The sequence below is a fragment of the Petromyzon marinus genome, chromosome 21 (assembly GCF_048934315.1).
Source record: "Petromyzon marinus isolate PM22_M1 ecotype Great Lakes invasive population chromosome 21, UKy_Petmar_22M1.pri1.0, whole genome shotgun sequence".
NCBI classification, from domain to species: domain Eukaryota; kingdom Metazoa; phylum Chordata; class Hyperoartia; order Petromyzontiformes; family Petromyzontidae; genus Petromyzon; species Petromyzon marinus.
In genome coordinates this window covers 3,838,577-3,852,886 of record NC_133687.1, presented here as the reverse complement: position 1 = coordinate 3,852,886, position 14,310 = coordinate 3,838,577, and the positions used below count along the sequence as shown (strand labels likewise).

The following is a 14,310-nucleotide window of genomic DNA, read 5'->3' as shown; positions in this document are numbered from 1 at the left end:
TAATAAATTGATAAAATAAAATAACACAATGTTCTCACGACGTTTCGGCCACAACACAAGCGGCCTTCATCAGGTGAAGGGACGAGACTGTCTGGAGGACAGCGCTGGAGTCTATATGGCCTTCCAAAGATACACAAAGAAGATACACCCCTTCGTCCCATCGTCTCTACTATCAACTCCCCCACCTATAAACTGGCACGTTTTCTAGCTGATATACTGCGACCTTTCACTGGAAAAACCACCTCTGCGGTACTAAATTCTACTCACCTGGTATCGACAATCAAAAGGCATTTCCCTGTACCCAGACGACCTGCTTGTCAGTTTTGACGTGGTGTCCTTGTTCACCAAAGTCCCGGTACCTGACACCATCGCTATCATTGAAGACCTGGTTCATCAAGGACTGCATACTGATGTACCCCCCCTGGTGAGACATTACTTAACCAACACATACTTCACCTGGAATGGAACTTTCTACAAACAAACTGAGGGCACCCCAATGGGCTCCCCCCTATCTCCGGTTGTAGCCAACGTATTCATGGAAAAAATTGAAACTGACGCCATCCAGACTGCCACTCTACGCCCGACCTTATGGAAGAGGTACGTGGATGACACCTTTGTCATCTGGCCACATGGCCAGCCTGCTCTAGACCAATTCTGCGACCACATCAATTCCATACACCCAGCCATCAGATTTACCATGGAGGTCGAAAAAGATGGCAAACTACCATTTTTGGATGTCTTAATTAAAAGGAGAAATGATGGTTCAATAAGCCACTCTGTCTACAGGAAAGCTACCCATACAGATGCTTACTTGAAACCGGATTCCCACCACCATCCATCCCAGAAGAACTCCCTCATCAAGACTCTATACCATAGAGCCCAATGCATTTCCGACCAGGAACACATTACCAGTGAACTCAAGCACGTACACCAGGCTCTCAGGGCTAATGGTTACTCCGACTACACAATCCGCAAAGCCATCACTCCAGTCATGAAGAAGGATCCTCTTGTGGAGCCACTCAAAACCATCACCTTACCCTACATTGCAGGGGTCACTAAAAAATCTCCAAAATCCTGAATAAACACAAGATCCAGGTCCGATTCAACACAGTACATAAAATCCGTGATCTAGTTCCATCTGTAAAAGATGCTGTTCCAGACACACAGTACCCGGGCGTTTACAAACTAAAGTGCCTCTGTGGTAGTAACTACATTGGAGAAACCAAACGACATATCTCGGACTGCATCCGCGAACATAAAGCAGACTTGAAACACGGTAGAACGAATTCCTCTGCCGTGGCAGATCACTGTTATAATTCAGTGGGCTCACATGACATTGACTTCTCCAAGACGGAGGTTCTATGCAAACCAACTGGCTACCATGAGAGATTCGTTCATGAGGCCATTCACATATACAAGCACAGAGAAAATTTCAACCGAGAAGATGGATTCTGGCTTAATAACCATTGGAAAGATGTTTTAAACCATTTCCGTTCTTAATTAATTGTATTTTACGATGACCTTCAGACCGCAGCTCTCTCGCTGGCATTGACTCTTAATACCTCTCACACCACGGTTAATGGTACGGTTTGCAACATGGAGTATAACAGCGCCTCGCAGCTGTCTCTCTCCCCCTTCTCTGTTCCGACCATGGATGAACTCGTCTGTCTGAACGGGGCCCGTAGCTATCCGTGTTGCTAAAGTTGAGGGTAAGAATACACCCATTTTTTTTGTTTCCGCCATATAGCTTTGTGATATATAACGACTTATTGTTGGTAGCTTAGGTGATTGGAGAATATATAGAGTTTATTGATAACATTGAGGTAATTTATATTTTAGTTTTTTTTATTGGTTCACTATATAGTATTCATTATATATTGTAGTGTATACCCAGTTATTGTGAATAGCTCAGATGTGTAGGCCCTGACTTCAACATAGCCATTTCTGTGACCAGTCACAAGCTAATCACTCAGTTATTTCAATGCTAAAATTCGCCTAGTTATTTCAATGCTAAATTATCCTGTTTGATTTGTACTAGGTGCCTCTGTGAATGTATATGCTCTGACTTTAACATAGCTATTTATGTGAGCAGTTACAAGCTAATCACTCAGCTATTTCAATGTAAAAATTATATGCTAATTCCTTTGTCAAGGGGTGCCTCTGCGGATGTGTATGCTTTAACTTAGCTCTTTCAATGCTAAATTCTATGCTAATTCCTTTGTCAACGGGTGCCTAAGCGGATGTGTATGCTTTAACTTTAACATAGCCATTTCTGTGACCAGTCACAAGCTAATCACTCAGCCATTTCAATGCTAAATTCTATGCTAATTCCTTTGTCAAGGCGCTTTATTTCTTCTCACACAGCTTAAAGGTCGCGATCTGAGCGTGGCTTTTTCACTCCAGCGCTGTCCTCCAGACAGTCTCGTCCCTTCACCTGATGAAGGCCGCTTGTGTTGTGGCCGAAACGTCGTGAGAATATTATTGTGTTATTTTATTTTATCAATTTATTATTTTATTCTCATTCTACGTGACTTTACCGAAAGAACCAAATAAGATGAATCCTTGAAGTCACGAAAGCTTTAAATCGAATTATATACTACACTATACACTACACAACTATACACTACTCAACTATACACTACACTATACACTACACAACTGTACACTACGCAACTATACACTACACAACTATACACTACACAACTATACACTACACTCTCCACTACACAACAATATACTACACTTTACACTACACAACTATACACTACACAATATGCTACACTATCCACTACACAACAATATACTACACTATACACTGCACTATATACTACACAACTATATACTACACTATACACTGCACAACTATACACTACACAACTATACACTACACTATACACTACACAACTATACACTGCACTATACGCTACATTATACACGTCACAACTATACACTACACTATACACTACACTATACACTACACTATCCACTACACAACTATATACTACACTATACACTGGACTATACACTACACAACTATATACTACACAACTATACACTACTCTATACACTACACTATATACTACACTACACACTACACTTTATACTATACTATATACTACACAACTATACACTACACTATACACTACACAACTATACACAACACTATACACTACACTATATACTACACAACTACACACTACACTATACACTACACACTACACTACTATACACTACACTATACACTACTATACACTACACTATATACTACACTATATACTACACAACTATACACTTCACTATACACTACACTATACACTGCACTATACACTACACAACTATATACTACACTATATACTACACAACTATACACTGCTCTATACACTACACTATACACTACACTATATACTACAATACACTATATACTACACAACTATACACTACACTATATACTACACAACTACACACTACACTATACACTACACTATACACTACACAACTATGCACTACACTATACACTACACTATATACTACACAACTATACACTACACTATACACTGCACTATACACTACACAACTATATACTACACTATATACTACACAACTACACACTACACTATACACTACACTATACACTACGCTATACACTACGCTATATACAACACTATACACTACACAACTATATTCTACACTATACACTACACAACTATATACTACACAACTACACACTACACTATACACTACGCTATACACTACGCTATACACTACACAACTATACACTGCACTATACACTACACAACTATACACTACACTATACACTACACAACTATACACTGCTCTATACACTACACTATACACTACACAACTATAAACTACACTATACACTACACTATATCCTACACAACTATACACTACACTATATACTACACAACTATACACTACACTATACACTACACTATACACTGCACTATACACTACACAACTATATACTACACTATGCACTACACTATACACTACACAACTATATACTACACTATACACTACACAACTATATACTACACTATATACTACACACTACACTATACACTACACTATACACTGCACTATACACTACACAACTATACACTACACTATACACTACACTATATACTACACAACTACACACTACACTATACACTACACTATACACTATACTATACACTACACAACTATATACTACACTATACACTACACAACTATATACTACACTATACACTACACTACATACTACACAACTATACACTACACTATATACTACACTATACACTACACTATATGCTACACAACTATACACTACACTATACACTACACTATACACTACACTATACACTACACTATACATTACACAACTATACACTACACTATACACTACACTATATACTACACAACTACACACTATACTAAACACTACACTATACACTACACAACTATATACTACACTATACACTACACTACACTATATACTATACAACTATACACTACACTATACACTACACAACTATACACTACACTATACACTACACAACTATACACTACACTATACACTACACTATATACTACACAACTACACACTACACTATACACTACACTATACACTACACAACTATACACTACACTATACACTACACTATACACTACACTATACACTACACTATACACTACACAACTACACTATACACTACACTATACACTACACAACTATACACTACACTATACACTACACTATATACTACACAACTGTACACTACACTACACTATACACTACACTATACACTACACAACTATACAGTACACTATACACTACACTATAGACTACACGATACACTACACTATACACTACACAACTATACACTACACTATACACTACACTATACACTGCACTATACACTACACAACTATATACTACACTATACACTACACTATACACTACACTACACTATACACTACACTATACACTACGCTATACACTACGCTATATACAACACTATACACTACACAACTATATTCTACACTATACACTACACAACTATATACTACACTATATACTACACAACTACACACTACACTATACACTACACAACTGTACACTACACAACTATACACTACACTCTCCACTACACAACAAAATACTACACTTTACACTACACAACTACACACTACACTATACACTACACTATACACTACGCTAGACACTACACAACTATACACTGCACTATACATTACACTATAAACTACACAACTATACACTACACTATACACTACACTATATACTACACAACTATACACTACACTATACACTACACTATATACTACACAACTACACACTACACTATACACTGCACTATACACTACACAACTACACACTACACTATACACTGCACTATACACTACACAACTATATACTACACTATATACTACACTATACACTAAACTATACACTACACAACTATATACTACACTATACACTACACAACTATATACTACACTATATACTACACAACTACACACTACACTATACACTACGCTATAAACTACGCTATAGACTACACAACTATACACTGCACTATACACTACACTATACACTACACAACTATACACTACACTATACACTACACTATATACTACACAACTATACACTACACTATACACTACACTATATACTACACAACTACACACTACACTATACACTACACTATACACTACACAACTGTACACTATACAACTATACACTACACTCTCCACTACACAACAAAATACTACACTTTACACTACACAACTATACACTACACAATATACTACACTATCCACTACATAACAATATACTACACTATACACTACACTATATACTACACAACTATATACTACACTTTACACTGCACAACTATACACAACTATACACTACACTATACACTACACAACTATACACTACACTATACGCTACATTATACACGTCACAACTATACACTACACTATACACTACACTATACACTACACAACTATACACTAAACTATCCACTACACAACTATATACTACACTATACACAGCACTATACACTACACAACTATATACTACACTATATACTACACAACTATACACTACTCTATACACTACACTATATACTACACACTACACTATACACTACACAACTATACACAACACTATACACTACACTATATACTACACAACTACACACTACACTTTACACTACACACTACACTACTATACACTACACTATACACTACTATACACTACACTATATACTACACAACTATACACTACACTATTCACTACACTATACACTACACTATACACTACACAACTATATACTACACTATATACTACACAACTATACACTGCTCTATACACTACACTATACACTACACTATACCCTACACAACTATACACTACACTATACACTACACTATATACTACACAACTGTACACTACACTATACACTACACTATACACTGCACTATACACTACACAACTATATACTACACTATACACTACACTATACACTACACAACTATATACTACACTATACACTACACAACTATATACTACACTATATACTACACAACTACACACTACACTATACACTACACTATACACTGCACTATACACTACACAACTATACACTACACTATACACTACACTATATACTACACAACTACACACTACACTATACACTACACTATACACTATACTATACACTACACAACTATATACTACACTATACACTACACAACTATATACTACACTATACACTACACTACATACTACACAACTATACACTACACTATATACTACACTATACACTACACTATATGCTACACAACTATACACTACACTATACACTACACTATACACTATACACTACACTATACACTACACTATACACTATACACTACACTATACACTACACTATACACTACACTATACACTACACTATACACCACACTACACTATATACTACACAACTATACACTACACTATATACTACTATACACTATACAACTATACACTACACTATACACTATACAACTACACACTACACTATACACTACACTATACACTACACTATACACTACACAACTATATACTACACTATACACTATACACTACACTATACACTACACTATACACTACACTATACAGTACACTATACACTACATTATACACTACACTATACACTACACTATACACTACACTATACACTACACAACTATATACTACACTATACACTATACACTACACTATACACTACACTGTACACTACACTATACACTACACTATACACTACACAACTATACACTACACTATACACTACACTATACACTACACTATACACTACACTATACACTACACAACTATACACTACACTATACACTACACTATACACTACACTATACACTACACAACTATACACTACACTATACACTACACTATACACTACACTATACACTACAACTATACACTACACTATACACTACACTATACTGGTCGCCGAATTGCGCGGCGCTTCCAGACGCGCTTCTGCGGCCGTCTGGAACGCTCCTCCCTCCGAAACGAGGCAGCCACTTGATCTGTCCACTTTCAAATAATTTAATTGGAGACTAATTCCTTTAGAGCTGCTCTCTGTGGTTAGTTTGGTGCTCATCCCCCGCACCTCCCATTAGCACCGTTGGCTGCGCAGGGCTCGAAACAAGTTCACCGTGCATGCAGAGACAAAGATCCCCCCTATAGCCTGAGCAGACTGTAGGGGCAAGTGCTGTTAGCGAACACCTCGTAAGACCGGCAACGGCACACGAGCGGGTGGGCGACACCCCCGGTCGCCTTTGTCTCCCCCAGTGGTGATGTTTACACACCGCACCAGCTGTTTTAGTCTGAGCCGACCTAGGCGAGGAGCAGGACCGTTTCGGTGAATCGTCACTGGTGTCGGCTGTGAGCGGGAATCCAGCTCGGCTCAGCAGCGTGCTAACCGCTGCGCCACCGCTCCCCAGTATCACGCACGCACGCACACACACGCGCACACACACACACACACGCGTACAATCACCGAGACACACTCAGACACCAAGACCCGGAGGCCTTGAACCCTGGACCCAGCATCTCGCTGGCGCTGTCTCAGTGTCTCGGCCACGGCGATCGTGAAACCACCGAGCCGCCACGTGACTGGACGAGTTACTCTGTAACGGGACGAGCGAGTGACCTTTACACTGGTCACCGACCCCCTGGTCACTTTGCAATGAGGCCGGTCCTTGCCTCTGCGGCGTTCACCTCGTGACTCGTCAATTTGTACATTCCGCGGGATCCTTCATTGGCCCACGAATAACCGATCTTTCTCATTGAACGAATGTCCTCGTGTGAATGCGTTTAAAAAAAGAAAAATCAATGAAATCTACGGAAATGATCTCGTTACTTTGTACCCCATTGTACGTTTGCACTTCATCTGCGCCGCGCGTAGCTAACCGTGCTGGTTTCATCGCTTTTAGCACTCATCGCCTGTGCCTCTCGGCACTTTCATCTCTCGGCACTTTCGTGTCGAGCACCAGACGCGATTCGCGGATAGCAAGTTCGTGAACGGCGTGGGAAAACAATGTGGGCATCTGACAGTTCACCAGCATTGGCTCAAGTGCGCCGGACTGCTGATGAGAATCTGCATGTCAAAACCGGTCAATGTCTATAGACGCCTGGCAGTTCAGCATTGGCTTCAGTGAGCGTGACCCTGCTGATGAGACTCTACATGTCAAAACCGGTCAATGTCTATAGACGGCTGGCAGTTCAGCATTGGCTTCAGTGAGCGTGACCCTGCTGATGAGACTCTGCATGTCAAAACCGGTCCTTAGCTATAGACTCCTGGCAGTTCAGCAGCATTGGCTTCAGTGAGCGTGACCCTGCTGATGAGACTCTGCATGTCAAAACCGGTCAATGTCTATAGACGGCTGGCAGTTCAGCATTGGCTTCAGTGAGCGTGACCCTGCTGATGAGACTCTGCATGTCAAAACCGGTCCTTGGCTATAGACGCCTGGCAGTTCGGCATTGGCTTCAGTGAGCGTGACCCTGCTGATGAGACTCTGCATGTCAAAACCGGTGCTTAGCTATATACGCCTGGCAGTTCAGCATTGGCTTCAGTGAGCGTGACCCTGCTGATGAGACTCTGCATGTCAAAACCGGTGCTTAGCTATAGACGCCTGGCAGTTCAGCATTGGCTTCAGTGAGCGTGAGTCTGCTGATGAGACTCTGCATGTCAAAACCGGTCCTTGGCTATAGACGCCTGGCAGTTCATCATTGGCTTCAGTGAGCGTGACCCTGCTGATGAGACTCTGCATGTCAAAACCGGTCCTTAGCTATAGACTCCTGGCAGTTCAGCAGCATTGGCTTCAGTGAGCGTGACCCTGCTGATGAGACTCTGCATGTCAAAGACCGGTCCTTGGCTATAGACGCCTGGCAGTTCAGCAGCATTGGCTCAAGTGCGCCGGACTGGTGATGAGACTCTGCATGTCAAAACCGGTCCTTGGCTATAGACGCCTGGCAATTCAGCATTGGCTCAAATGCGCCGGACTGCTGATGAGACACTGCATGTCAAAACCGGTTAATGCCTATAGACGCCTGGCAGTTCGGCAGCATTGGCTCAAGTGCGCCGGACTGCTGATGAGACACTGCATGTTGGAACCGCTCCCGAGTTTTGCCCTGCGTGCTCGCAACGTCATCATCACACGGCAGGTGCAAAACTCTCAGCCTTGTCTAAACCACCACCTCGGCGGAGCTGAGCATGCAAGCAGTGACACGGAGAGACACGAGTACACCGCCTTCATCTTCATGACGACTCGTCAGCATGGCACAGCCGTCAGCGTTCGGGACGTTGGGTTAGGGCCACTTGTTGTGGATGCCAATGGCTCGAATCGAGCGGCCACCCTGGTTAATACTGCGGTCGTGTGCACGAATCGTGGTGACACTTGGTCCTCACCTCACGCACAGTGGACGTTCAAGATCCCGTGACGTCCTACGCAAGAGGAGGGCCATCGCGTGGCGCCACGGTGGCTCGGAGATGTTAGCTACCTCGCCTGGTATGCGGAAGGTCGTGGGTTCGATCCCGACCCTTGACGCCTCCTGCTGCTGCTGCTGTAGATTTGGAGCTCGCGCGTTCTCACCGTGGCCGTGTGGATTTATCTTCCTCCGGTATTTCCCCTCCACGTTCAGAAGCATGCAGGCGTTGTTGCTGGCCCGCTGCCACTCACCCCCTCGTGTGCCGTGCCGGCCTTGAGAGATGCTACTCGCGAGCAGCACTTGCCCCAAAAAGTCTGAAGTCTCTGCGAGGGCCCTTTGTCTCTGTGAGTGAGTGTTGTGGCCTGATGTGCTTGCGTGGCTGCATGCGTGCCGGCATTGCGAACCCACCCCAGGTACGTGCTTCGGTTTATATCCACAGCTCCAATAAAAAGCATTAGAAGACCTCGTAACGATGCTGAACACAGCCTCGCCGAACGCGACTTTGATCCCTCACTGATAGCGCCTATCTAATGGCTCACGGAAATGGGGTTCGGCCGTCAGCAGTTTTACGTCTGCGACGGCCCGCTAAGTGCCGTGTTGAGCTAGGGGACAACGGGGCTAACGGAGAGGGTCGTTGCCTACAAAACACCCAGCAGTTCACCGAGCATTCGTTGCTGATGAGACACTAAATGTCGAAAGCGTTGCCTGCCTATAAACACCAAGCAGTTTCACAGCAAGGGCTCAAGCATGCATGCCTGACTCCGCGGACGAAACACTGAATGCCGTCAGACGTCATCCCTCCCTTCGGTGGCGCGGGTAGCGGATGAAACAAATATCGTGGTTGCCCTATGGATAGATCCACCCCCCCCCCCGCCATAGGAATGTGGAATCTCCACCACTGGCTCTACAGGGCTGTACACGGGCGATGAGCCGCCAATGCCTCGACGCTCGTTGAGGCCGGAACGTCTAATTCCCGCTGAGCTGCGCGCCAGTCCGTCCGTCCGTCCGTCAGACGCGTGAGGGGCATGCGCTACGCCGTTTAAACTGTTTACCTATTAAACTAAACTACGTGTTTTTATTTTTTCTTACAAGGTGAGGCCCACCGAGCTACTTAGCTCTTTATCAGAAGCGGCCTTTACCTTGAACAAATGATTGGGCTATCATTCGTTCAAGTCGGGCTATCATTCGTTCAAGTCGGGTTATGATTCGTTCAAGGTGGGCTAATCGTCGTCATGTGGAATGTTACAGCAGCAGCAGGCAACTACTCTGAATGCGTGGACGTCAATGTTAAATGTGGAGGGCAACAGCGGAGCATTCGAAGAGCGGAATCCACGCGGCCACCACGGGGTTAGAACATTCCTAGAGGAGGCAGGGTCGGGATCTAACCCACGACCTCCTCCATTCCAGGCGACGGAGAGAACTTCTCACCATCACCATCACCACCACCACCACTGCCTCACTTGGGAGATTCAGCCTGAACTCTCTCTCTCTCTCGCCCCTCACCTATCCGTCTCCCCACCCCAGCAGCCCCCCCGGTGCCCCCCACCGACCCCCCTGGATTTTGCCCCCCACGATCCTCCGTTGGCGATGGTCCTTGGAACGATTTCCGTCTGCCCAGGGACACCGTGGCGCAACACTACGACGTGGACATCGAGGTGTGTGGCACCTCGCCTGCGGGGGTACACGCGGTGGGGGGGGGGGGGGTACACGTGGGGGGGGGGTACACGTGGGGGGGGTACACGACAAGCAGTCTTACCACACACCACCACCCCCGTCACACGAGGTGAGAGTTCACCACTCCACGTTCCACGACCCGCAACACTCAACCCTCAACCCACGACTCTCCGCCTCCACCCCTTTCCCCCCACCCCCACCCCTACCCCCCCACCCCTACCCCCCACCCCTACCCCCCCACCCCCCCACCAATCTCCCCACGGCCCCCCGCAGGTGCCCGACTTGGCGGGCTCCACGTACAACGGCGAGGTCCGCATCCGCCTCTCGCTGGCGGCGGGCCGGCCCCCCGGCCCCTACCTGCTGGTGCACGTCCGCGGCCAGACGCTGACCGCGCAGCCCGTCCTCGACGAGGTCGTGGGGGGCTCGCTGGTGGCGGTGGGGGTGGCGGACTGCTTCTGCTGGCGGGGCAACGAGTACCTGGTGGTGGAGGCCTCGCGGGCGCTGCAGGCGGGAGGCCACGACGTGCTGCTCACGCTGAGCTTCTCGGCGCCGCTCACAGGGACGCTCGTCGGCTTCTACAGCGTCGCCTACGTCGTGGGGGGCACCACGCGGTGAGTACTGCGTGGCGGGGGGGGGGGAGCACTGCAGGGGGTGGGGGGGGGGGCCGAGCTCTGGGGTGAGCTCTGGGGTGAGTGTTGGGGTGAGTGTTATGGTGAGCGCTGGTGGGTGAGTGTTGGGGGGTGAGGAGTGTTGGGGGGTGAGCGTTGGGGGGTGAGCGTTGAGGGGTGAGGAGTGTTGGGGGGTGAGTGTTGGGGGGTGAGGAGTGTTGGGGGGTGAGCGTTGGGGGGTGAGCGTTGGGGGGTGAGGAGTGTTGGGGGGTGAGGAGTGTAGGGGGGTGAGTGCCGGATGGGCAAATCTGTCGTGGACAGTGCTGTGGGGGGAGGTCCAATTTCGATTGGCTCCTCCCCTCATGGCATCTGTGTCCACCACAGGGGCTAAACAGTGGCTCTGGACGGGTGCGAGGGGCTGGTAACCCCTCCACCTTCAATTAATTACCACTAAACCGCGAATTAAGTATATAACTAATAAGCTTGTGCCGGAGGCCCCGGGGGGACAGGCGTCTATGACGTCTCCTGGCCAAACCCTAATTGGCGGAGCCAGGAGATTGAATATCTACCCTCGGGACTCCTCCAAAAACAACGAAAAACCACTACGGGTGGCCACGTGGAATGTTCGAATGCTCACTGAGGAGGAGAAGCTGCCACTCCGCTGTCGGGAGCAGGACCGGTACCGCCTGGATCTATGTGGCATTCAGGAGGTCCGGTGGACCGGTTCTGGCTCCTGCCACCATGAGGGGTGGAGAGTCCTCTACTTGTGGGAGCAGACTGCCAAACAACAGGGTGTGGCTCTTCTTTTGAACAAAATAATGAAGGGGGCGTGGGAGCGTGGCCGTAAGGTGTGGGAAGCTGTAAGCCCCAGGCTACTTTGGGCTCGCCTTCCCATCAACCGGAGGCGAGGAATGGTGGTCGTGGTTACTTATGCCCCCACCGAAGATGAACATCTGTGGAGGGATGCAGGCAAAGCCGATGAGTCAGATGCCTTCTATGACCTCCTGTCACGGGTGCTGGCTAAAGTGGCCCCTCGGGTTAGAGTCATCATGTTGGGTGACTTCAATGCCCGAGTTGGTCATGATGCTGGCACCTGGTCTGGAGTGATTGGAGGGCATGGGCCAGATCAGCTCAATAAGCCCATGGGTTAATTACCAACACGCTGTTCCGGCATCGGCGCATCCACACAACATCATGGATGCATGCCGGGTCCAAGCAAGAACATCTACATAGTGACGGACCAGCGGATGCGAGCCCATGTCCTTGACACCAGGACCTACCGTGGAGCTGATCTGCCCTCTGACCATCAACTAGTCATCTGTAAGATGCGCCTGCCATTCTTCCACTCCGGTGGTGGGTGTACACCCAGGACCACATTTAAACCTAAAGTGGCCTGGTCTCAGTTATCTGATGAAAGTTGCAAGCGAGAATTTCATCATCGCTTGCGGCTGGGATTGGCATCGTCCCCGACTCCTCCTGATGTCGAAGGTAAATGGGCGAGGTTTAGGACTGTGACTCATGCAGCTGCAATGGCTGCTTTGGGTACGCGGTCCAGACCTCCCCAGAGACCCTGGCTGACAGAGGAGGTGTTCAGGATGGTTGAGAAAAAGCAACAGGCCCACTGTCATCGGCTACAAAATCCCACGTCAGAGAATGAGGAGGCTTACCGCAGCCTTCGCTCGGAGGTTTGGAGAGCCGTGAGGCGCTGCAAGGATGGGCGGTGGTCGCGGGTTGCTGAGGAGATGGAGTCTGCCTCAGTGGCCCGGGATCACAAATCTCTATTTAACTCCATCAAAAAAGTAACCTGCAGCGCCACACCTATTACCATCATTAGGGGAAAAAACGGTGATCCAATCTCCGACCCCCAGGAACCGGTTTGCAGATTTGCTGAGCATTTCTGTGAGGTCCTGGGGGAGGGAAAATCCCTCAGCCAGGAAAACATCGTGGCACAAAGTGAGGATAACCCTGCTGAGGCTGCGGCGCCTCAAATATTGGAAGAAG

General features: G+C 46.4%; 1 protein-coding gene across 4 annotated transcripts in view; it reads left to right on the top strand.

Moving 5' to 3' along the window:
* Positions 1-14,310, top strand: part of LOC142925537 (glutamyl aminopeptidase-like) — a 43,415-nt gene that overhangs the window by 14,799 nt on the left and 14,306 nt on the right. For 3 of the 4 annotated variants that reach the window (XM_076068419.1, XM_076068417.1, XM_076068418.1), the window contains 2 exons: positions 11,552-11,682; positions 11,975-12,312. In XM_076068419.1, coding sequence (XP_075924534.1) covers positions 11,552-11,682; positions 11,975-12,312 — 469 coding nt within the window. The remainder of the gene's footprint in view (positions 1-11,551; positions 11,683-11,974; positions 12,313-14,310) is intronic. The other variant, XM_076068420.1, reaches the window with a different exon arrangement.